This window comes from Xylocopa sonorina, chromosome 5 (genome assembly GCF_050948175.1).
Source record: "Xylocopa sonorina isolate GNS202 chromosome 5, iyXylSono1_principal, whole genome shotgun sequence".
In the NCBI taxonomy this organism is placed as follows: Eukaryota; Metazoa; Arthropoda; class Insecta; order Hymenoptera; family Apidae; genus Xylocopa; species Xylocopa sonorina.
In genome coordinates this window covers 14104090-14128627 of record NC_135197.1, presented here as the reverse complement: position 1 = coordinate 14128627, position 24538 = coordinate 14104090, and the positions used below count along the sequence as shown (strand labels likewise).

The 24538-nt window shown below is 43.2% G+C and overlaps 3 protein-coding genes across 9 annotated transcripts; 2 read left to right on the top strand and 1 right to left on the bottom strand.

Annotated features, from left to right (window-relative positions):
* Positions 1-466: 466 nt before the first annotated feature.
* Positions 467-3239, top strand: LOC143423793 (vanin-like protein 1). The gene is made up of 7 exons (XM_076895361.1): positions 467-586; positions 667-804; positions 1183-1329; positions 1730-1893; positions 1991-2205; positions 2276-2380; positions 2465-3239. The coding sequence occupies exons 1-7, from the start codon at positions 521-523 to the stop codon at positions 3220-3222; spliced, it is 1593 nt and encodes a 530-aa protein (XP_076751476.1). The 5' UTR covers positions 467-520; the 3' UTR covers positions 3223-3239.
* Positions 3240-3942: 703 nt separating this feature from the next.
* Syt7 (Synaptotagmin 7) lies at positions 3943-17498 on the top strand. Of its 7 annotated transcripts, XM_076895355.1 has the most exons (10): positions 14150-14217; positions 14316-14419; positions 15014-15025; positions 15611-16007; positions 16074-16214; positions 16300-16447; positions 16528-16637; positions 16740-16908; positions 16993-17205; positions 17321-17497. In XM_076895355.1, the coding sequence occupies exons 1-10, from the start codon at positions 14191-14193 to the stop codon at positions 17419-17421; spliced, it is 1422 nt and encodes a 473-aa protein (XP_076751470.1). In that variant the 5' UTR covers positions 14150-14190; the 3' UTR covers positions 17422-17497. The 7 variants fall into 7 exon arrangements, with proteins under 7 accessions (XP_076751468.1, XP_076751467.1, XP_076751466.1 ...); XM_076895353.1 differs by lacking the exons at positions 14150-14217; positions 14316-14419; positions 15014-15025 and adding exons at positions 3943-3955; positions 6903-7157 and having other exon boundaries at positions 15596-16007; positions 17321-17498; XM_076895352.1 differs by lacking the exons at positions 14150-14217; positions 14316-14419; positions 15014-15025 and adding exons at positions 4008-4013; positions 6903-7157 and having other exon boundaries at positions 15596-16007; positions 17321-17498.
* Positions 17499-20407: 2909 nt separating this feature from the next.
* Positions 20408-24527, bottom strand: LOC143423452 (dynein axonemal intermediate chain 7). Its single transcript, XM_076894811.1, has 14 exons — positions 24483-24527; positions 24232-24418; positions 24026-24166; positions 23865-23939; positions 23570-23772; positions 23312-23496; positions 22968-23246; positions 22735-22896; positions 22500-22653; positions 22134-22425; positions 21968-22063; positions 21664-21885; positions 20803-20913; positions 20408-20733 (listed from the first exon to the last, which is right to left on the bottom strand). Exons 1-14 carry the CDS (start codon positions 24509-24511, stop codon positions 20593-20595), a joined length of 2277 nt encoding a protein of 758 aa, XP_076750926.1. The 5' UTR covers positions 24512-24527; the 3' UTR covers positions 20408-20592.
* Between the last annotated feature and the right edge of the window lie 11 nt (positions 24528-24538).

Sequence of the window (24538 nt, the reverse complement as noted above, 5' to 3'; positions counted from 1 at the left end):
CGAAAATGATGCGAAATGTGTGTCTTCGATGTGGTATTTGATTTTCGATACTTATACCTAATTGAGTTGATATTTCCACTTGTGCGAGTCCGGATTACCTTTCCAGTTAGTATACGTTTGCTCTAGAAATACATTTATGCATTTGATATTTAATAAAAAGTATTGAAAAAGGTGCTCCACACTTGTGTATAAATATGTACATCTTTGAATAATATTGAATTATTCTCTTGTTACAAAGAAACAAAATGTTGTTTTACATTTATGGTTAATAAACTATGGATCGTGCAAAGTGTTCGGTAATTATTCTATATAGATGGCCTTCTTCTGATTCAAGTTTCCCGTTGCGCTTATCGTATCGGCGAGTGTAACCAGAGAGATATATACGTATATAAATGCGAGAGAAAAGTTATCGACGATACAGTAGCGGTGGGTACTTTGTTCGTAGTCGCAACCTGGAATTGTACCCGTACTCGGATACGGACAGAGAGTTGCAGAGTGAAGCGAACAAATACACTCGAGCATGGAAATGCGTGAAAAATTGGGTGCACTCGGATTCTTGCTAATCCTCGTCGATCTTTCGTATCAGGTACCAGATTCTAATCGAGCAGGCTATACCACGCTAATTTGTATACGTCGTGATTCTTCTTGTTAATGCATATAAAACAGGGAACCGAACAAGATCGGTCGAATTATTACACCGCAGCTGTAGTAGAATTTTCGCCGATTTATAAGGGGAATGCAGCGGTAACCTTAAAAGAGAACACCGACGCGTACGTTAAGTACATAGAGAAAGCGAAACAACAGGTAAGCTGAATTTATCTGATTCCTCGGATGATAAAGATCGGTTTCGTTTCCGTTGTTTCGATCGGTTCGATTCGAATAGATTTGTAGTTTACGGCAATTTTATATTTTTTTCCAAATATTTCCCTGCTCGGTCCTGTTTTTTTTTCTTTTTCAGCTACGCAAGAAACAGCGGCTGTTTCTGAGAATGCGCGACAATGCAACTGTTACATGTATTGCGCACGCGCTCTTTCGATACAACCTTAAGACCATAGATATTAATCGATACGAGATAATGCACGAGCATTTTTTAACAGATAAAAGTTATTGCTTGTTATGATCACTTCGGCGCTATTCCGTACACGTCGAGTTTGTCAATGTATTGGTTCGGAAATTTCCTAGAACGCCGACATCATCGTATTTCCGGAAGATGGATTGACGTCGCTCAATATGCCTGAGAGATCGCGAATGGATGCCTGGACGACGGTAGTTCCTCCTGTTCTAGACGAATATACACCCTGCACAGGAAATGCTGTCAACGTTAGCGAAGTGAGCTGAGCCGTGACCTATATAAATTTACACAAGTGCATACAATCTGACGCGGCGTCTGACACTTACCTGCGGTGTCACCGGCGTGCTTAATCGGAAGGGCTATGTACCGCTCGGTTAGTAGAACACTAATTTATCGACATTTATCGTGAATCATTCTTCTGGTATAATTCTGGAAAACTGCGAGTAAAAGGAAAATTAACGCTTATTGTAAAAGAAACATACCTTCGCCCATAGAAAAAGGAACTCGAATCAAGATAAATGTTGATCAATTAGTTTTCCATCTACTAGCCAAATGTGATTTAACAATCTGAGCAAGCGTTAGTGTCAGATGCCGCGCAAAAATCGATGACACTCGAGATTAATTGTCTTTTATTCGTTACTCGTTTATTACTCGTAGACGTTGAAGACGTTGTCGTGTGCAGCGCTACAAAATCGTATCTACGTGGTGATAAATATCGCGGAGAAAGAAATTTGCGAGCCCAACGACGATCAATGTTCAGACGGTATACGTTACCACAATACCAACGTTGCGTTTGATCGAACGGGAAAAATAATAGCCAGGTAATCGTCGGTCAATCAACGATTGATAGTTATGCAACAAACGACTATCTATACAAGTGTTAATAATCAATATCTCGTTGTTTTTCTGTACAAATAGATATCGCAAAGTAAATCTTTATATGGAATGGCGATTTGATAGAACAAAGTCACCGGAAATTGTCACTTTTGATACCGACTTCGGCGTTAGATTTGGTACGTTCACATGTTTCGACATATTATTCCCGGTACCAGCATTGAATTTGACTAGAATAGAAGGAATTTCGGATATCGTATTTCCAACCGCCTGGTTCTCGGAAATTCCATTTTTAACGGGTCAGTATCAATATCGTACTTATTACGTACGTCAAAGACACTCATAGAAGAATGAAAATGTCCGTTTCAGCCGTTCAAACGCAATTTGGATGGTCCTTTGCAGAAGACGTGAATCTACTGGTAGCTGGATATCATCAACCAGATATTGGAAACGCCGGAAGCGGCATTTATTTAGGTAACCGTGCGGCAATGTTATATCTGTTTCAGTTTTTTTTTTCTTTTTCTGGGAATTCATTTACCGATACTTGCGAGGTTTTAGGTCGCAACGGAATAGCTAACGTGACAATGACTCGCAACCCTGAGAATCGGCTATTGATCTCTCGAGTCCCGAAAAGGACTCGGTCCGAGAAAAACGGGAAAGCAGAGTGTTCAACGATAGTGGACAAGAAGGAAGAAGGAAAAGTAGAAATGTCTTTCTCTGGAGAGCAATGCGCTGTGTCACCAACTGTGACCGACGGTATTGCGAACGCGTTTTACGACAGCGAAAGGAAAGGAGACGGGACCGATTGGATACGTTTGTTACACGATAACCTTACAACGTTTGAATCTCTTCCGGTAAACTTTTCGATGGACAAGAGTATTTGTCAGCAGAACTTTTGTTGCCATTTTCATGCTCGTACGCCACTCGTCTCTAATCCGTCCTCTATTGTTTACCATGCGGTAGTCTACAACGGGGTTCGCCTCTACGGTACTGAAGTAGAAGCTGGTGTTCGGCTGTGTGCAGTGATACAGTGCGCCAACGATTCGATACTCTCTTGCAATTCTATTTCCCAATCTAACATTACCTTTACCGCTTTAAGCGTGACAGCAACATTCGATGACGATTATTCAAATATGTTGGCGATGCCCAGTATGCTTGAGCCGTCGCTGTTGCCTACCGGGCATTGGACGTACGCGAAACGCGCGGATGGGAAACAAACCAACTTGACGGTTGCCCTAAACGAATCGACGAACGATCTCGTTACCTTTGGCATCTATACTCGAGATTTTGCCAGAGACAAGTGGAACCGTAATTAATACAGTTATTTAAATAAAACATTGAAATAAAACAAATTTTTAAATAAAATTTAACATTGAAATACATCAGGCAAACTGTATTATTCATTCTACCAGGAACTCGAACAATTACGTGGGAAGAATTATCGAAATAAAAGTAGAGGAAAGAAGAGGAAGAGATCCTTGAACCGTAAACGTAAAGTTCCCGTCTTTTCCTACGTATCGGTATTTTACTTGAATAATCGGTACGCATGGAAAGCAAACTTGCTCGTGTTCATATTTTTATAATTTATACAATTACTTACAAATATAATACAATTTATTAAAAAAATTTCGCAGAAGGGAAGTTTTAAATGTCTCTCAAAAATTTCACACAATAAACGTTTTTCCACAATAAATTTTGTCAATGGCCGATGGTATGTCGTACAAGCGTGTCGTATAGATACATGATGCAGACTTGTCAGCGGAACTTTATTGGAAGAAAATGTCTTGCGAACACGTGTTGTAATCTGCAAAAGGGTGTGCCACAGCTATAGCGCAAGTGTTTGAACGGTCTACCGTAGTCGAAGTTGGTGTTGCAGGGAGATAAAGAGGTAAATCGCAAGCTCGTACATATATATATCTGCACTATATATATATATATATATATAGTGTAGATATATATGTATACTAGTGGAAAACTGGCGGGGTTGCAATGGTGGGGGTTGGGGGCCGTGAAGCAGCAGCAGTGCGTCGCGACGTTGTCTGACACACGGTTACTGTTTCTCTTCTATCTCAACTTTTTTCTCGCTCTTGAATACTTTTCTAGCTCTGTTTAGTAATTAAACTCTCTCTTTCTCTCTCTCTCTCTCTCTCTCTCTCTCTCTCTCTCTCTCTCTCTCTCTCTCTCTCTCTCTCTCTCTCTCTCTCTCTCTGTCTCGTTTCTCCTCCTTTCGTCTCCCTTTTTCAAACACATAATTTCTTTCCATTTGTTGCTTTTTGGTAGTTTCATCACTTGCATGGTAAACCCAGTCTCCTCCCACCCTTGGTTCATTCTCTGTCCCCCTTGTAGTTCCCTTTTCTCCCACTTTTACCCTTTTGTCCATTATTTTCGACTGTTTCTGTTGCGTTCGAATATCATTTCCGGATTACTACGCCTTTGTTCATTTTCCATCCGGTTTGACTTTGGTTTCGTTTGGTTAGTTATGCCCCTTTGTTGGCTACGTAATTTGTGAACGTCGCGAAAAGAGAAAAAGCGAAGTAACAAATACCATCACCATTGGAATGCACGGTGTTCAGTGAAAAATCGATGTTATCCATGTCGTTTGTCTAAAAAAATAAAAAAACTTTAAGTAGCCTGCGATAGAATTGCGAGCGACAGAGGGCAATTATCTCCTCTGTTTTGGTGAGTATTCGACTGAATTCGTTTCCTTTCATTTCTCGCACTTTCCCCGTTTCCTTTTGCTCTCGCTATTTATTTTTTGTTTTCTTCTTCCCTCATCCGTCGTTTAGGTATACATCGCTTGTCGGTTTCATCGACGCGCGTTGTTCACCATTTAGACAAATTATTTAGATAAGCTGGACCGACTGGAAATTGGAAGCTAATTGCAATCGCATAGGAAATGTTCATCCAGATTCGTTTATTCTGCTACAAGTGTGCAGTACCGGGTTGTAGGAGAGAGAGAGGGAGAGAGAGAGAGAGAGAGAGAGAGAGAGAAACGAGGAGAGGGATAGCTTTTCATCGAGGTTTACGGTTGCGCTGTTCAGTGGCACTTTCGAATGAAATGCGATGTAGGAGACGATAACGCGACTGTATCGCGAATATGCGAGAAAAAAAAAGGGATTTTTGGGAATCAAACGAGCGTTATCCGTCAGCTTTCGCAGCAGCTTATATCGAACATCGGTCAAGGTTGCTATTCGCTGCTAGCGATTAAATGAAAGCAATTCCTTTACGGGGTTTTCAACAAAATCACTCGAACAGACACTCTTTAGAATATCGACGATCTTTTGCCTTGAAAAGTGACTAATATGATGATAACTAGCTTGGAATTTGACCCGAGACCACTTCAGGATTAAACCGCGCTGTATTTTGCACCTTAACGTCTTACTCTCTACGTTAACGATGTATGAATTTATCATAGTACGAGAGTGGAAATTGGGGAAATTTCACCTCGATGCGATACGTAGAATATTTCTGAGAACATACCAAAGCATAGAAAAGCATATTTGCATGAGAAGGAGCTTTCGTTAAAAAATAACCGCAATTTGCTGATACGCCGATAACAGCCAAGGATAAAAAGTGGTGCAATCGAATGGAATATCTTTCCGTTTCGGACAGATTAGAGTGGAGGGAAGGTTTGGACTGATTTAAAGGCTTTTGAAATTTTAGTACGGTCGATTGAAATATAGCCGGATACTTCAAGTTAAAAACAGGAACAATCGGAAAAGAGCATATCGTAGGTACAATCTTCCTCGAGGCCCTTGCGAGGAATGAATCGGTGTGGGTCTAAAATATAGATAAACATTCCTGTGCTTTGCGACGTGTAAAAACTTTGTAAACTGTTATATATATAGCAGACTATTATTATTATTATTATTATTATTATTATTATTATTATTAATTTTATTATTATTATTATTAACACAGTAACCGATTGTTAATCGGATCAGTGAATTTGTACGTGGTTGGTTAAACTCTGGTTGTGCCGTGGTCGCGGATTAGAAAGGTGAACAGCGAAACGTGATCCGTAGGCGTGATATCGTAGGTAATATCTATTTTTATGCTGGTAGGTTCATCGTATGAAAACCCTTACGAGACGTGTCGCGCAGTTTGATAAGAAATTAAATCGTTATCATTACGACGATTTTTCATACAATTTTTCAACGAAAAGGATGTGACGTTCACACATGTAGTCCGTACATGCGTATGCATTTACTTGGACCAACGCATAAACGCGAGTAACATGGCTGACGCGTGTTCGAGAGGATCAAATCAACATTTTCCAATTGCGGAGATAATCGTATATTTAGAGTGGACGACGATCGTCATCTCTCTTAGTTAGTCCCCCCTCATGTTCCTGTTCACAAGGGAATTAATCGCCGCATTATTTATTTATGGGTTGTCCTCGACAAGCGCCACCCTTTCTATCCGGAAAGCGGAAAACGAGCTTGAAAACAGGAGGAGCAAAGGGTAGTCTTTTCATTTATTTTTAACTAAGATGTAAGGCACGATACATTGTTCTTTGCATTGTTAACGTTTACGTTCGCATATAATTGCGAGGAAGAGAGAGAGTGGAAGGGAGGGTAACGTACGTTTCGTGACAAAAAGATAACACAAGTGCAAATAGCGTTAATTCCTACATAATTTTGAAAAGAAATAAGAGAAATAATAGTGTTCATCGTTGCGACAAAGTGTAATTACAATTATACATATCGGCGATATTAATTGTAAATGGTAACAATGCACGACGAAAATTACTCAATCCTAAATACTATTATAACAAGTGAAAGCGATAAAAATTCATGTGAAATTATCGATATGTTCAGATTTTTAAATTGTACGACAATTAAAGAGGAGAAAACCGTCAAATGTGTAATAAAACACTCGACACGGAAGATAGTAAAAAGCATTGAATTTTTACGGAATGGGTACGCTATCTTTTTGTCGCGATAATCGGTAAAATATACCTCTAAAAATTTGAATAAACATTTCTTTGTTGAAGGTTGCTTGGCATGGAGCGGAAGGAGATAATTTTGACGGCGGTTCTCGGAACGTTCGGAGGTCTTGCTGTGTTAGTGGTTTTCGGTGTGGCTGCCTGGCTTTATCTACGAGCAAAAAAATCAAAACAACGAAACGGTGTTCTCGAACAACAGAACGGACGTGGGGATAGTTTTATCAATCACCGGCATGGAAAATCGACGAAAAAATATGGTTTTTTGAATCTCAGGACTCCTTTAATTAGTACCAAATCTTTTGGGTAAGCACAGATTTTAAACGATTCGACTACCTTATTTACGAATATTTTCCTTTCATATACATGTCGCAGGATCAAGTATAATTTTGTAACGATTAAATGCAAAAACGCTTGAAAAGTGATACGCTTGAATATGAGTACACGGTATATTGAGAGATAACGTGTGGTAAGGAAGAGGGTGGCGGAGGGAGAGAGAGAGAGAGAGAGAGAGAGAGAGAGAGAGAGAGGATTAGAAAGCATATTAGTCGAATTGTTGATTGGTTGGTACGGCAGGTTGTATTGTCATTTGCTTGTTACCGATCGAGAAAGTAGTTCGCTCGTACATTTGAATTTATCGACAATGGAGCAATTCGTTGCTACGACGATATCAACGATCGATTGGTTTTCTCGATTTCTGTATAATCCTCGATATATTCGAATTTCGACAAGCTTCGACAAGTCTGGTGAGAAAAGTTTTATGCGTATCTATACCTGAAAATACTTATCTTAACGAGCGTCTTACACGACTAATAAATTGAATCGGTCAAGCTGAGTCGCGTGTACGATGCCGCAGGGATTCGATTAATTGCTGTTATTATTTGTGATAACCGAGTGAGATGAAACCGAGGAATGTCCGAACCGATTGAGAAACTTGAGAAAAATGTCAGAAGTTAAGAGAAATTCGAGAGGTTACCCACTATAAATTCCATAATATCCAACAAGGTGCCAATTGGAACGTTGCCAAGTAGTCTGGTGTTTTGCAGCACTTAAATCGGTGAAACGCAACAGATATACCACTTGTTACGTTGCATGCCTAGACAACTGTTTTCTTCTCTCTGGAATCTCTACGATCGATTACGAACGTTGGTTATTTCGGAGTTTAAACAGAAATGGAATTCCCCTTGACACATTATCGTAATATTATCTGGTATAAAAATGAATTCAAGATGAAGGGGAAATAAAAACTGTTTAAAATAACGTGTGAGATGACGAAAAAACTGAATTGTCGTTAGCAAGTATTTTACCAGGCTGTAGAAAAGTGCGCGAGGAGAAATAACGTTATAGGATGGCGTCGATGTCGGCGTTGGCGTCAGCGTCGGCGTCGGCGTCGGCGTCGGCGTCGGCGTCGGCGTCAGTCGGGGCGGGGATGAGGAAACGGAAAGACCGGAGTGGGAGTAGAGCGCGTGGTGGAACGAGGACACGGTGGTAGAAGCAGAAGGAAGAAGAGGATGCAGGACGAACAGGATCAGGTGGGGATTCGTTCTAGGGGTAGCAGTAGGATTCCGGGGGTTGAAAGCAGCTGAGAGCAGTGTACCGAGTAGGTCATACCACACAGGATAGAGGTAGTTCGCGTACAGTAAACGCAGAGGCTCGACTACTCGGTTCGACGAAACGAATAGTAGTCGTTCGATCGGTTTTTATACATCTTTTATCCCTATTTTCTTTCAAGAGTATCTTGATAACCTAATTCCGTTTATCGTTTCTCCCTGTTGGTGTTCTATGCGATCATCACTGTCTCCGTTGATGTCGTCGCCGTCGCCGTCACCGTCGCCGTCGCCGTTATTGCTCTTGTCTTTAATCGGGAATTGAGACCACTGGATGGTAACAACGAAGAGTAGTGGCTGAACATGTTTACCGTATAACGAAGAATCGACATAAATCATTGATTAAAAGATTCGGCTCGCGGCAACGTATCAATGTTCATCGGTCATCGAACAAACGGATCGCTATTTTTGCAACTATTTAGATCCCTCATTCTCTATATCCCGTCGAAGAAGATAACTAGTGTCCAAAGGAATTAGCACAAAGAGTTTGTTCTTTCTTTTTAGCCTTGTCCTCTGTACTGTTTCGTTTGTTTCGTTGAATTTGTCGAAACCGATAAAACGGTGTACGCATACGCAACGTAAACGAGCGGAAAAGTATAGAATTATTGTCTGTCTTAAAAATTTAATGAAAGGATAATAGATTGGTAACTGTAAAGCCGGAGCCATAAGGATAAACAGAGCGAAAGGAGAAGAAGAAAGAGGGGAAAAACGCAACAGAAGGAACAAAAGAAACTGGAAAAGTGTTTGAAAGAAAGACAGAGGGAGAGATCGAGTGGGGAAGAAAGTTCTAACTGAATTTGAGAAACTGTTTTAAAATAGAAGAAGAGATTGTTCGTTTGTCGAATTAAACATTAATTATGCTAGCTGTTATCGTCGAAGAGAAAAAGTAACAGGGTGGATTCGTTAGCCTGAAAGCCACGTAGCACGTTGCATCACTCTCCCTCTTGTTTTTTAAGTAGAGCAAAAAACGTATCACACTTACAAGCAAGCAGCAAGCACGCACGCACGCACGCACAGAGAGACCACGCATACAACACACAACGCAACAGAACACAATAGAACGCAACACACAGTCACAGGAACGCACACGCGCGTATAGAAACGTGCGCGCGCACTCACTCATCCATACCTGTCCAGAGGAGGAGGAGATAAAGGTTAACATAAAACAAAACAGAAGAAAACGAAGATAAGAAGAGATCGAGGTCAGGCAAGGATTTTTTGAGAAAGAAACAGTGTCTTGTGATAAAGGGAAAGTGTAAAAAGGAAGGAAAGGAGGGAAAGGAAGAAAAGGAGAAAGGAAAAGAAGGTGGAGACGGTTCGAAAGTGGAAGCTCGAGCGAGACAAGATCGAATCATGCGCTACGTTTCGCTGATGAGAAACGTGTTCAAGGTTCGCGTAATCGAACTAAGGAAGGGGCGAAGAGTAAACAATCGTTCGGTGAACGAAAAGGACGTGTAAGGTGGTTTCGGGAAATCGGCCAGTGGCACGCGTTTATCATTGAAGGAGCTTCACGGAATATAAGAATAGCTATTGCATAGAATCATCGGGATTGGTGTCGCGACGTCTTGGACGTTTCGATTAGTGTCACGTTCGCTCGCGTAACGAACAAGTCAACGGATAGAGAGGACAGAAAACGAGAAATTGCTGGTTCGTTTCTAGTTTGATTCATGGAACGATCGAATATGGAAATCGCAGCCTCTGCAATGTTGGATGGCCTGAAAAATAATCGAATCAGCAAGTTGGCACTGTCGCGGTTCTTGTCGCAGAGTCTGTGAGTAAATTAACTCGGCTGTTCGTCGAGCACGTAATCGATTCGACGTGATACGAGTAACCAGGATGCTAGAAAGCATCGGCACGTAGCGCGCACACTAATTGATTGCTTGGCTTCTTTCTGCTTCGGTCGCGTTTCATCGATATTTAGAGAATTAGCGTTTCATTACGTTTATCGCGCATATCTGCTTTTAGCTACCCCGAAATTAACTATTCGCGCGCACACGGTCCTACCGCATATTTCCGCTTTCGCAGTCGTGCAAAACCGTTTCGCAAAACAAATTCGTACTCGATATCTTCCTTGCTACATTTTACACAACTACCCTCTTATCGATCACATATTTAAATAACAACAACGATGATGATGACCACGACGACCGCGACAATAATAATAACGATAACAACAACAACAACCAACAATAATAATAATAATAATAATAATAATAATAATAATAATAAATACTAATAATAATAACATTAATAATAGTAGTAGTAGTTGCAGCAGCAGCAGCAGCAGCAGTAATAGTAGTGGCAGTAGTAGTAGCAGCAGTAGTAGTAGTAGTAGTAGTAGTAGTAGTAATAGTAGTAGCAGTAGTAGTAGTAGTAAGTAGTATTAATAATAGTAGTGGTAATAGTAATAGTAGCAGTAGTGATAATAATAATAATTACTGATAATAATAACGAGAGGAAGGAGAAGAAGAAGAAGAAGAGGAAAAAGTCGGAGATGATGATGATCTTGATGGAGGAGGAGGAGGACATGGAGAAGAAAAGTGAAAAAACGGATACTGAATAAGATGATGAAAGATGGAAAGCAAGGCAGAAAGGGAAAGGATGAGAGAAAGAGAGAGAGAGAGAGAGAGAGAGAGAGGGGGGGGGGGAGGAAAACACAAAATAAATAAATTAAATAAAAAATGAATAAAAGTGTAAATAAATAAATAGGACTGTTGACATGTATTTATCATACTGGAAGATTTCTTGGTAACGATTGAAATTTCGAGTGAAAGAAAAAGGAAGGAAATAAAAGTTAATTTGGTTGTTGATTCGGCTTATCGAATCGCTTACGGATGTTTTCAACGGTTTTGCAAAATTCTGCGCAAATTATTCACGTAGGCGTGTATACTCGCGCTATGTGAACGTTAAAGATGATAGAGGTAGGAGTATAATCCCAGGATAATTGTATAATCGTTGATCGCATGCAAGCCTAAATTCTTGACGTTTTAATTCGCATGTCAGCGTGCTTTGACTCTTGTTAATCTTGTAAAGATCGATTACATAGTTGATTAATGGATACTCGAACCGCTCGCGGCGATGGATCTTGTAAGAGAGAGAGAGCGGTGCATCATCCCATCATCGAAATGGTAGAGGTTCGGTCAGTTAGATAGCCCGAGGACACGCTTGCGCATACGCTCGCAATCCATTTTCGTTCGTTTTTATTTCTCATCAAGCACCGATTCGAACCACCGAGATACGTAGAGTAATTAAAAGGACACTGGAGTTGCTGGCCCATTTTGTTTCGCGATGCCTAGCGGCATTTTTCTGCCATAGATAAAATGGAAGCGAAGGAAAACGGGTCATTCCCGATTATTCGCGCGGCTTTTCAGCGTGCCTTCTTGTCGAATCATTTCGGCTCGAGTGGGGACATGTTTGAATGCAATTGGAGAAAAAACCAATATCGATCGACGAAACGACACCAGCCACCGTTACCTAGCTGCCTCTGTATCGATATAGACTAGTATGTTTGAAGGAAAAATTGCATGAAAAGTGGTAACGGATGAGAACGATGGTGGTAAAAACGGGAAACGAGGACGATGACGATGGTGTAACAGAAGGAAAAGCTAAGGGTGTTGTACATACGGGAGTTGATGTCAAGAGGAGGGGATAATGACGAAGTATGATTGGAGTATGAGAGCGAGGGGGAGTTACGGTGGTGGTGGTGGTGGCGGCGGCTTTGGCGATGGCCGTTGCGAGGAAGTTGGATGAAGAGAGGGTAGGTCTGGGTTAAAAGAGAAGAGTGAGAGAGAGAGAGAGAGAGGGATGCAAACGTTTGATCTGTGGTGCGTACAAGTTCCGTACGGTGGCCGGAACGCTCTCCTTTGACGGGAACACCAAGGTGGCGCCAATGTATCGAAAGCTCGGAAGCATCGAACCGTATACAACTAGGGCTTTTCTACAGAAGAGGAAAAGTTCAGTCGACGATGCGACCGGGTTCCGTTTGCATCGAGAGAACATCGAGCGTGTTTATCGCGTGAAACTAATGGGAGCCGAACAGTGGTGTGGTTTTCGTCTCTTTCTCGACCATTGAACGAGTATTCCCCGTGACGCGTTTCACTTATCGACGTCCTCGATTCCGTTTACCTTTACTACTTTGATTCTTTACGAACCGTCTACCTCTTCGATCGTTGATATTAAACAGGTGGGATAGCCGAATAGTTGAGAAAGATGGTGTAGAATCTAGAGGAAAATGCGTCATAATAGAAAGTGATACTATAATAATATCATACTATAATAGTTATAATAGTTTATTAAAAGGTTTGCTTGTGCGGCGTGGCGTGCCGATCGTTAACGTTATTTAACTATCTTCAGTTGATCCACTTGAATTGAGCAGAGTAACAGGTGGCTAATGAGATTACGGAGTATTATGTATCAACCGTTCAAACTGGTCTCAAATATAACGAGATTTGTCGTCCTAGAACTGTTACGAGTTTCGTTCGTACAACGGTAGAAAGTATTATACAATACAAAAGTCTCTTCTTCTTTTTATTTGTCCATTCTCCTTTGACAATAAAAAACGCGATGCATCGTTCGCGATTCATCTGTTCTTCACGATGGTGAAGGAAATCGTGACGGTTTAAGTCTGTTTGGTAATCCGCGTGCAGTACATCGACTAAGAACCTGTTGCTTGGATGTTCTTCGGCATTGACCGCATCACGGCCAGGAACTTTTACCTTTGTTGTGCGCGTGCGTTTCGATCGATCGTACCGCTCGTAATTTCCTTCCGTTCCAAAAGCTTCGACAGAGGAAGAAGAGGGAGGGAGGGAGGGAGAGAGAGAGAGAGAGAGAGAGAGAGAGAGAGAGAGAGAGAGAGAGGGAGAGAGAAGCGAACTGTTTAAATTCGATCGAGGAGAAAAGGAAAGAGATAGAAGATAGTAGAGGAGGTGAAAAGGAAGAAGAAGAAGGAGAAGAAGAAGGAGGAGAAGAAGAAGAAGAAGAGGAAGAAGAAGAAGAAGAAGAAGAAGAAGGGAAAACTGTAAAGAAGAAATATTAGGGGGGGTGTAAAAGCTCTGTTTAGGCGGTGGTTCGGTAAGTTAGGTCGAACTGACGTTTAAAAGAGTGTCGTCCCGTACGGAAATGTACGCGTATCCGGGAGATGCGCGCGGCGCGCCACATCTATCGACCTTAGAGAACGTCGTTCGCCACGTGCGCGACCCAAGTAATGTATATGTATACGCATACGAAATTTCTTACGAATAGATCAGGATCGCTCGGTATAAATAGGATAATAATTAATTGATGATTGGCGTCGCGTTCGGTTTAGATTGATCGCGGGACGATCGCGAGAGCCGAGAGGATATCGATGGCGACGGTGACGTCGACGAATCTACACACGTATACGTCTGTACGTGTTGATGTATTCTAAGATCGATCGTATCCCCTTCTTCCGACCGCTGAACGAACATTTCACGTTCTTCTCAATTTTTACAATTTTCAAAGTAGCTGTGAATGGCGATGATACAGAAGAGTTGTACTTTTTCCAGCATTACCACTTGAAACGACCAAATCACGTTTACGCGAGGCCGCGTAACATTTCTCGTAATGGCGGCGCGTCGCGATACGATACGATGCTTTTCAGGCACTCTCGTAGCTTCGAAAATTGTCGGTATTCAATAGAATGCATCGGTCGTCAAAAGTCCGATCGAAAACCGAAAGAAGAGAAAAGATTGTGCATAGGTTAGAAGAGAATAATGAGAGTTGGATATATACCGTATGATGTACGTACGTATATTAAAGTAGATGGAAAGAGTCGTTTTATTTATTTTCATTCGAGTAGATAGTAAATTTGGTATCGGGGATGTGACCGCGTTCTCAGGATATAATCGTGGTTAAAGACACTTGGGACAATAGAATCATGTGGGCTGCAGTTACGAGATCTCTGGAAATTCTGGTTGCCTTCTTCGAATATTATACCAACAGGTAAGAAACGTGCGTTCAAAGAGCTACGTAAATTACGATATGCGATTAGCGTGATTGCGAGCGAGATCTGAAACGGTCTGTGAGCGTGAAAAAATCGAGAAAAAAACCTGTCTTCGAAAGTGGACTCGCGATTATAGTAGGTGCATAAAGTAATTTCTCTTTCTTCCCTTTCTCTCTCTCTCTCTCTCTCTCTCTCTCTCTCTCTCTCTCTCTCTCTCTGTCTATCTGTTTGTCTGTCTGTCACACTCTCTCTTCCCTTCTCTGTCTGTCCGTCTGCACGGTGATGATCCGTCACACGTCTATTTCGCTGTCTCCCACTTTGTTCTCTCTAGTTGGCTGCTACTACTACTTTCTTCTCCGTATTTTCTTCTTGTACAAGTTTGAGTAACGTGTTCGATCTTTCAACTCGGTTTGTCCAACGTGGTTGCGAATGATCCGGACGAAAAGAAAAGACCTCGAGAGCCTATCGAATCCAGAATTCGTAACAATTAGCTTAATTTGCCGTTGGTCGAAGCAAGATCGAAGCAACTCACCAGTTCCTCTTCTGATTTCTTTTGTTTCATGCACCCTTTTGGCGTTACGATTGGAATCCAGAGCACAATTGGAGTAAGTATACTAGAAAGAGACGTTGCGATTAACGAAACAATTTGTCAACGTATTTTCTCTCGTATCGCCTCATGTGACTCTTCTATCTTCTCTTGCAATGTGTCTTCCTAACGGAAATCTCGTCCATCCACGGATGGTGGTCGATGATACCGACTAATCCGCGTAAGTAGATCGATTTGAAATTAGAATTTTCTTCGGTTCTCGTTACTTTTTCAAACGATTCGGCTTTGACCCGGGAGACTCTTAAATATAATAGTATATGATAAGAAAGAGGGAAAGGCAGAGGAAGAGGGAGTAATGATATAGAGAGATAAATCTAGAAACTAGATCGTAAGCGAGCGTGCGTAGACGGCTGTTGCATCGTAGCTGCGTGCTTGTTGGATAGTGGTCACTCTAGCAAACGCAAACCTAGTCGAAGAAACCTAGTATGCACCATAGAATGCTTTAGTTATCGAAGAAAATCGAAGAAAATCGAAGGCGTAAATGAAATCGGAGAGAATGATAGCGCGCGCGCGCGCGCGCGCAGCGGGAGGGGTAGGAAGAAAAGAGTAAGAAAATTGGTAATCGCAGGACAACTACCGGTAGTCCAGGGAGCAAATCGGCGACGTCGACGGGCGGAAGCGGCGCGGTCGGAACTAGCGGTACGGGGAGCGGTGGTAGCGGATCGACGATCACCGGTGGCGGCGGTGGAGGGAGCGTGATAGGAGGAGGTAGCGGATCCGCGTCCGGCGTTTCCTCCGGTATCGGGAATGCGAGCAGCGCGGGAGCAGGAACGAGCGGGGCTGCTGCGGTTTCCAGCAGCAGCAGCAGCAGCGGCGGCGGCGGCGGTGGCGTCGGCGGCGGCGGCGGCGGCAGTGGCAGCGGCGGCGTTGGGACCGCGTCGGCCGGTGGGACCGGAATCGGGATCGGCATCGAGCCGCGTGCTCCGTCCGCTGGACCGCAGAACAAGCAACTGCAAAACGTCAAAGGGGAACATCCATCGGTAGGGTTTCGAACGATTCTGTCGCGCAAAGATCCGACGCGAATCCAAGTATTATTTCTGTTCCAGAAAGCGTTCTTGCAGAACAGATCGATGTCTCTGGTGGACATGTACATCGATAACTCGGAACCGAGCGAGAACGTCGGTCAGATTCATTTCAGCCTCGAATACGACTTTCAAAATACTACGCTGATCCTACGCATTATACAGGTAGAATAGCGATCAATAAAATAGCGGAAGATAAAAGTCGAAAAGCAAATTGAATATTTTCTTATGCGACACGGGGTGGTTACAGGGTAAAGATTTACCGGCCAAGGACTTGTCCGGAACGTCCGATCCTTACGTTCGCGTAACCCTTCTGCCGGATAAGAAACATCGACTCGAGACCAAGATAAAGAGGCGCACATTGAACCCTCGATGGAACGAAACATTCTATTTCGAAGGTAATAGAAAGGTTCGAAATAATAGTATAAAAAAAGTAAAAGTCGAAAGCGTTTATAAAACGCGTTTTCTGCGTACCCAGGTTTCCCGATTCAAAAATTACAAAGCAGGGTGTTACATTTGCACGTGTTCGACTACGATCGATTTTCGAGGGACGATTCGATCGGAGAAATGTTCCTTCCGCTTTGTCAGGTTTGTCGGTTTCGAATTTTGAATCGAAGGTAGGTGTGTTAGAAAAAAACAATCAAACAAAACTGACGTTTCTTCTGCTATCTATTCCCGGTTCCGGAGCAGGTCGACTTTTCGGAGAAGCCTTCGTTTTGGAAAGCTTTGAAACCACCGGCAAAGGACAAGTGCGGAGAACTGTTGTGCTCTTTGTGTTATCATCCGAGCAACTCTATATTGACTTTGACACTTTTAAAAGCGAGAAATCTGAAAGCGAAAGACATAAACGGGAAATCAGGTAATGTGCAAGCAAGGTAATGTAAGCGAAGCGTGATTTCACGATGGATGACGATGATGGATTTACGTTATTTATGTATAATAGATCCGTACGTGAAAGTCTGGTTGCAATTCGGCGACAAAAGGATCGAGAAACGAAAGACGCCGATATTCAAGTGCACCTTGAATCCAGTGTTCAACGAAGCGTTCTCTTTCAACGTGCCGTGGGAAAAAATTCGCGAATGCTCGTTGGACGTAATGGTGATGGACTTTGACAACATTGGACGAAACGAGTTGATCGGACGTATTCAACTTGCAGGTAAATGCAAGTGTTAATAATGATATTATTAACCAATTTCAATCATATTAATTTGGTTATTTTGGTGTTACGTTGGCGTTTGGTAACGATTGATTTTGATTTGGTGAAATTGCAGGTAAAAATGGGAGTGGAGCTAGCGAAACGAAACATTGGCAAGATATGATTACGAAGCCACGGCAGACGATCGTACAGTGGCATCGATTAAAGCCGGAATAAAAGGAGCCGCACGAATGGCTGATAGCTCGTGCATTACGAGAACATCGGGAACCGTGGATATCTAAAATCTATTTTCTACTCCTCCCGTTCTCTTTCTTCTTCTTTCATTTGTTTCCAACTTAAAACTATGTTACGCATCCGTGTTCCGTGCACAGTTGGTTGGTGTTGGAGAATTTCGTTGAGATTCGCGACGAATATCGACAAGCTCGTTCTCACGCGAGATCGCGTGTCGCGATGTTTTCCATATGTACGTACAGCTAGACGGCGGACCTATTATAGGGGACGCGCATACTTTGTTTGAACGGCCAAGGCGCTCGAAAGCGTGACCGCCGATCGATATTACACTCTCTCTCGCAAAACTCTATATTAACATTTCGAACATCGAACGTTATTTTTATGGCTGTTATGCACGAGCGAGTGCACGTACCGAGTACGTGCCTACCACACCGTGTCGCATTGCTTCGAACGCTCGCGCGTTTACGCGATTCAGCGTCTTTATACCCCGCGATTACCCGTCAATCCGGTCTCGCGTTTACTTTCATCCCCTTCCTCTTAGGAGGTTTAGAAGTACAATGTAACTTGCTGCTACCTTACCTCTCCTCACCTAATCCTCTCTCTTTTCTCATTTCTAGCTGTATCCACGCGTTAAGGTTCGTGACGCGTCGTCGTAACGGTAACGATCGCGAAACGCGACACCGGAACGGCACCGTAATGTTGAATTCTTACAGATAGTAAACGATATAGCAGCGATATTTTTGACCGAATTTTTGTATCGACATAGTCGGAGATCTTTTGAAAGCGATGAAAATTGTGATCGGTGTTACACCTTGAATTAATCTTAAGCGTTACATTCAATAGTTTGCTGTTGTTGACGATAAACACGTAGAAAGATTATCGATGATGAAATTCAAATTTGCGGACTTTGCATACACAACACACAAGCGTAAATATTTCCGCATCGGACAGCGTGCGTGCGCGCGCTTCTTTACGTGTCATGCGTCCTCGCTCTCTTTTAACAAATTTTACGCAACCCGGTACGAATAATAGAGCGTGCGTACTTGCGTGCGTGCACACACGCACACACGCGCGCGCGCGCACACACACACACACACAAGCAAGCATGCACGGAACAAGCAACGCACGCACGCACGCACGCACGCACGCACGCACGCATACCGATAAAGTTCGAAAATGTTCATACGTATACGCATTGCACACGTGTGTGCACCTAAATATCGAGTAGCACAAAACCAGTTAGACTATCGTTTGTATATCGTAGCCTGTGTATTATATTGTTGCACGATCGTTGAAACGCAAAATGCAACGCGAAACCGTTTCCGACTGTTGATGTGAACCTGTTAAACAAAAAAACAAAAAGAAAAAAAAACAAAAAAAAAAAAGAAAAAGCAAAAATGAAATAAGAAAAACAGAAAAAAAAAGAGGAACGCATGAAAAGAAAGGAAGCCAAAAGTGGGGGTGTTTGCATGAGGTATCTTATGCACCAGATCCGTAGCACGTGTGTGTGTGTGTGTGTGTGTGTGTTTTTGTGCGCGTGTGTGTGTGCATGTGTGTGTGCGAGCGTGTGTATATATATATACATATATACACGCACGACGTAATTAGCGGTTAAGCGAACGCGTTTGGTCCGGCGTAATGGAACGCATGCTCGTGCGATCCATTCGAGGAACACGAACATATAATTGATCCAGTAAAAAAAGTGCCAAAAGTAAACGTGGACGAGGAAAGAAAGATGTAATCCAGTCCTCGAGCGGTTTGTGGAAATTTCCTTTTTCCTTTCGAGGAAACTCGAGTACCGTCAACGAGCAACGGAAGGGAAATGATCGGTCAGCGGAGTTAATATCGTATATTGGCTGTTGGAACGAGCCGTGGGACGCGTGTTAATTCTAAAACTCAATTCTATATAGGATCCGAACGAGGAGTCGTCGACGAACACGCATACATGCATATGTACTACACGTAGACGCGTAAAGTACGCGTTAGTTTCAAACTGGATACGAATTGGGCCTTATACCATGGATTACCTCAATTGTAAACAGCTTGCAAAGTCAAGTTCGAGTTTGCAATAACGATATTAAGAAAGAGTCGATAAGATTTTCAATTGCACTGCTCGATGGGTACGAGTCTAATCTGTTATCATTCGGTTCGTGTCTTTATTCATCTCTTTTTTCGTCTCTACGCGCCCGAAATATCGACGCGCGTACCACCTTAGGCGAGAGTTGCTAAGTTCTTCTTTCTTTCCCTGTTGCCCGATCGCTTGAAATTATTTTTTTCTTTAAACGTGTAAACGTAAGGATTAGTAAGTAAATTTGCCAGTGACGGTGAGTGAACGATATTTCAAGTAGTTACGCTTCGAGGGCGAAGAGGATAGAATAGCTGATTAGATTTTTCTTTATTGAAGACGCGGTTGAATCACTCGATGATGTACGAACGAAGAATGGATTAACGAGCAGTGAAATAAAAGAAGAAAGAAAGAAGAAGAATTGGAAATAGTCCCTGAAATGGCAGAAACTCGGGGTCGTCCTTGCGTTGAGCGTGCACGGTTATTGCATATTCATACTCGCGTACGCGTATGAAACAGAGAGAGCGCGCGAGAGAGAGATGTTGGGAGGAAGAGAAATAGAGACGCGCGCGCATACACACGCACACAACAGAATTTACACAAACTGTCATTTGCTCGTTGAAATATGTATTTACGAGAAACGAAGAAAAGAAAAAGAAGGTGACCGTTTGTCGTGGTCGTGGGCAAACTTCAATGCTGTATCGTTTTCGTGTCGTAGTTATCGCCAAACTATCTATAATCCTATCCCTGCGATAGGTTGTTAGCTGGACAACTCGCCGCATCAGCCCCTTTTTCTCCGGATCCCATTCCAATGTCAGACTTTGCCACCACAATCGTTCTCATCTATTCTACGAGTATACGTAACGGAGAGGCATCGACCAACCACCACTTATTATCGCTTGATCGTACATAAAAAGTCTGGTCCCTTCGAGAAAAGTACAAAGTACGTTTCACGTTTTCGAACGAATCGAATCGAATCGAATTAAAGCATTTATTATTTTCTCGACCTATCGCTTGACGCTCGACGTACATTGTATATCTGAATAAAGACAATTTCGTTTGGGAAACAATTTCGTCGAGTATTAACGGAATTAAGAGGACATGCTAATGATATTGGTACGTTCGAGAAGTTGTGCAACCGTCGTTACCAATTTATACGACATCCGTTCCATCGAGAGGCGAGTCTTGATGCTGGCCGTGTGAAGGGCCAACTGATAGAGATCCGCGTAGAACTGTAAACGAGACCAAGAGATATAGAGAGGAGATCGGAACGCGTGTGGAAAGAAAGGAAAATTCTTTACCTCGGTCTCGTCTTCGTCGGTGTACGGTAAGACGGAAAACTCGGGGCTGACCTCGGTACACCGTATACGCGTAGTTCGCGATGGTGTCACCAGAACCGTCACGTTTGTACGCTGGACAATTAATCATTCGTTCATTCCCGTTTATACCCCGCCGACACAAATTTTTCACGATAAGAGCACCGCGGCGCCGCGTGACATCACTTCCATAACCATCTACGTCCGCACTCGTCACGGTGCGGTAACATGCCACGCGGTAACACCACGTATCACTCCTGTTATATGTTCATCCAGCAATATCTTTAACTGTGTTTCCGTTCAAATTAAAACCGTCAAATTCCGCAATATGTGTTCGTCGGGATATGTATACTTCAATAGTTTTATTCCAATTTATTCTATATTTCCCGGTTTACTCGACTCTAGAACCCGTGGCGCCATCTCTGTGAAAAGTGCTCAAACCGCTCGCACAGTGTTATCGACAGCGAACTAATTCCCGAGTAGTTTCACAACTTTCCATAGAGATGGCGCCAGTGATTCTTGAGTAAGGTCGATATTATCTGTCTCACTCTTATCCCTAAAGCGGGAAATATTCAAAGAAATTGCAATAAAACTATTGAAATATACATCTACACAGGACAGCACAACTTCGATCAAACATTCGTTTACAATGTGGATGGCAAAATGTCACCGTGTACGACACTGCTGAGAAAATTGACGAATGAACGGCATTGGCAGGCGGTATCAGGTGCATTACAATACGCGTTGGTGCTTTCTGAAGTGTTATGTGATTTGCTGTATTGTCTGGGTAGTTATTTAGAGAGAGAGAGAGAGAGAGAGAGAGAGAGAGAGAGAGAGATTTCCTGCCTGTTTAGCGACGCAACCGTGCACTTCTTTCAACTGGAAAACAATTTCTCGGAATTCTCGAGTCGCGTTCCATCGCGACCAAGAGAAAACGTAGCAGGTGGATAACAGAGCCATGCACTCTCGCAAATGTTTCTCCGCGAGCGGATGTTTGATCGGCAGCCCCGTTAAATAACTGGCGGCGTCTAGTTCCGGGAATAAGTCGCATCCGATCTGTTGCATTCGCTGTCGAATATAATTGAATAAATTTAAAGTGAATACGAATCGAGAAGAAAATGATGAACGGTGATGATGTACGGTCGGTTACCTCGATTAAAGATTCCAGGTGGTGATACTCGCCGATGAGTCCTCTCGATGGGTTGCACGCGGCGCCGGTTAACGAGCTCAAAGATACTCGGTCATCCTGCGGGAATAAAGCCACTGAAGCGAATCGTCGTGAGGAAATTCGAGAAAAGTTCGATATCTAGCAATACCCTGACTACGAATTCAGCTTGTACCGTGGCCGCTGTTACGGTTAAGACTACCCCGCCGTAACCACGGCCGACTTTTCCCAATTCTGGCTTCAATTCCCAACTTTGAAACGGAAGGTTCGCATACTTATACGCGGCCAATCCATGAACGCCCAAACGACCTGTACGAAATGCAATCGTTTGTTTCTCCTCGTTGAACTTGATATCGTGCACGTCTCTCGTCGACCATATTCTCTCCTCGGGTATCCAATGAGCGATCACCGGTGGTTCGAACCATAAAATCGTGTCGGGCAACCTGCTCGACGAATGAGAAAGCGATTACGATCGAATCGATATATGTCGATATATATCTAAACGAGGTAGGTGGACTTGAGAGTGAGCAAAACGAGCTTATCCATCGCCTGTTCCAGTGCCTTCATCTCGGCCTCGATGATTTCGGGTGTCCTCTCGGAATCCGGTGCTGACCGTGGAGTTTCGTACGATCTGGAAAACGGGACGAATTTTGGTTCCTTCGGCAATTGAACTGTAACAAGAACGGGAGTAAGGGTAAGGGTAAGCGAAAGTGAATAATTGAGAAGAATTCGAATCCCGATTAGATCCTCACGAGTGGTCAATCGAGTTTCCCTTCCGAGATCTTTCGGTTGCGGCGGTTGATAGAGAAGATCAACGCGAAAGACACCGCCGAGGATTCTATACTTTCGTAAATTAACTCGAGTCGTTTCGCATCGAGTGAACAACAGTTTCGTTGTTTCCGATCTAGCTCGTTCTGCAACAACGAGAGGGAGAGAGAGAGAGAGAGAGAGAGTCGCCGTCATCTCGATCAGCTTACCGTCTTACCTTCCGCTTGACGAATAATCTCTTGCGGAGTCGGCAGATAGGGCAGCAATTCCATTTTCGAAGGCAATATCGCGGTCAACGTCGACTCGAATTCGAACCGCTTGTCCCTCTGTTTCTTACCGCGTTTCTTTCTCTTGTCGAGCCGCGGTGAAACCGGTGGACGTTCCATCCTTTCGAGTATCGCTTTCTTCTCTTCTAACCGCAACCGGCGACCCTCCGCTTGCTCTTCCCGTATCCGTACCATCTCCTGGTGTTCTCGTTTCGAGAATTCGAGAAGATCTGGAAAAGAGAATCAGCGAGAAGATAGTCGACGAAACGCAACGGTAGAAAAGATTCCCACGAACCGAGAGAAGGATCCCATAGACGAAGGAAATTCTCTGGAAGCTGAGGCATCCGATACGTATTCTCCTCGACCGAGTAATGATCGTAGGCAAGCCAGAGTCCTCTGATCGCCATACGGTGACAATCGAGATCGGCTGGCAATTTAATCGCTAACTGCATCTCTTGAAATTCAACCTCGACCGACTTTCTGTCGCTAGAGGTTACAACTCGATTAACAACGGACCGGTAATAGGTTAACTACTACTACTACAATACGCTACCGATGTACGGTCGGCGAGTGTTGCTTGATTCCTTTTGGGAGCGCGATCGGTGCCCAAACGCAGCAAACCGCGTTACTCGTTACGTTAACGTATACAGACGTTTTGCTGTCCTCTCTGATCATGTTCGCCTCGATGTCACGCAACAGTCGATAGCACGCGAGATCTATCCATCGTCCAAGTCTGAACCGGAGCTCCGCACCGATCTGCGCACACTTTTACTTACTTACTTACTTACTTACTTACTTACTTGCTTACTTGCTTACTTGCTTACTCGTTCGCATGTCTCGCGACTTACCGCTTCGCATTCGTTGGCGTACTCTTTCGAAACGGTCCTGGAGAAACGAACAATTTTATCGAGCTTGCTCGATAACTGAAACAAGGAACAGCTACGCGTTTAACCAACCCGTGGGGAATAAAAATATGATATACATATACATGCGTGATGTTAATGTGTACATGCGTGACCACCCGACATTTCTCCTCCATCGTGTCCGTGCTCGCTTCTTCGTCCTTGGTCGACCAAAGGAACAAAAACGTATTCATATCGGACAACGATCCGGGATCTGGCAAACCGTCGCAAGTCATGTATCGAGCCCACTGAAATGGGGGAGAAAAATAGAATTGAAAATGAAATATTATAGTTGCGATATATGCGTACGAACGTTTTCGAGTAGCTCGAGATTAAGCGAATTTTCCGCGTACGCGGACCAATGTCTCGAGAGTATAATCCGCGTTTCCTCTAGCTGTCCGTGACGGCGCGTCGCTTCTTCCGTCTCCGATTCGACTTTTCGTTGCTCGTTGTCCCGCTCCAACCGAATCTCTTCTCGCATGTCTTTGATCATCCGTTCCCTGTTCGTTTCACATCATTCGTTTCGATCATTCGTTTTCACATAGACGTAATTCCGGTAGTTACCTGATATCTTCGTCGGAAGAAGTTTTCATATCGATTAATTCTCGGGATTTCTCCAG

Excerpts from the sequence above, each read along its gene's own strand:
- LOC143423793 (XM_076895361.1), top strand. The coding sequence starts at position 521 with ATGGAAATGCGTGAAAAATTGGGTGCACTCGGATTCTTGCTAATCCTC. Across the intron at positions 587-666 it reads TCGTCGATCTTTCGTATCAG|GGAACCGAACAAGATCGGTC; the intron begins GTACCAGATTCT and ends CATATAAAACAG. Across the intron at positions 2,206-2,275 it reads GGAAATTCCATTTTTAACGG|CCGTTCAAACGCAATTTGGA; the intron begins GTCAGTATCAAT and ends TGTCCGTTTCAG.
- Syt7 (XM_076895353.1), top strand. The coding sequence starts at position 6,913 with ATGGAGCGGAAGGAGATAATTTTGACGGCGGTTCTCGGAACGTTCGGA. Across the intron at positions 16,215-16,299 it reads TGATCCTACGCATTATACAG|GGTAAAGATTTACCGGCCAA; the intron begins GTAGAATAGCGA and ends GGGTGGTTACAG. Across the intron at positions 17,206-17,320 it reads CGGACGTATTCAACTTGCAG|GTAAAAATGGGAGTGGAGCT; the intron begins GTAAATGCAAGT and ends GTGAAATTGCAG.
- LOC143423452 (XM_076894811.1), bottom strand. The coding sequence starts at position 24,511 with ATGAAAACTTCTTCCGACGAAGATATCAG. Across the intron at positions 24,419-24,482 it reads TCTTCCGACGAAGATATCAG|GGAACGGATGATCAAAGACA; the intron begins GTAACTACCGGA and ends TGAAACGAACAG. Across the intron at positions 22,064-22,133 it reads AAGCTGAATTCGTAGTCAGG|GATGACCGAGTATCTTTGAG; the intron begins GTATTGCTAGAT and ends TTATTCCCGCAG.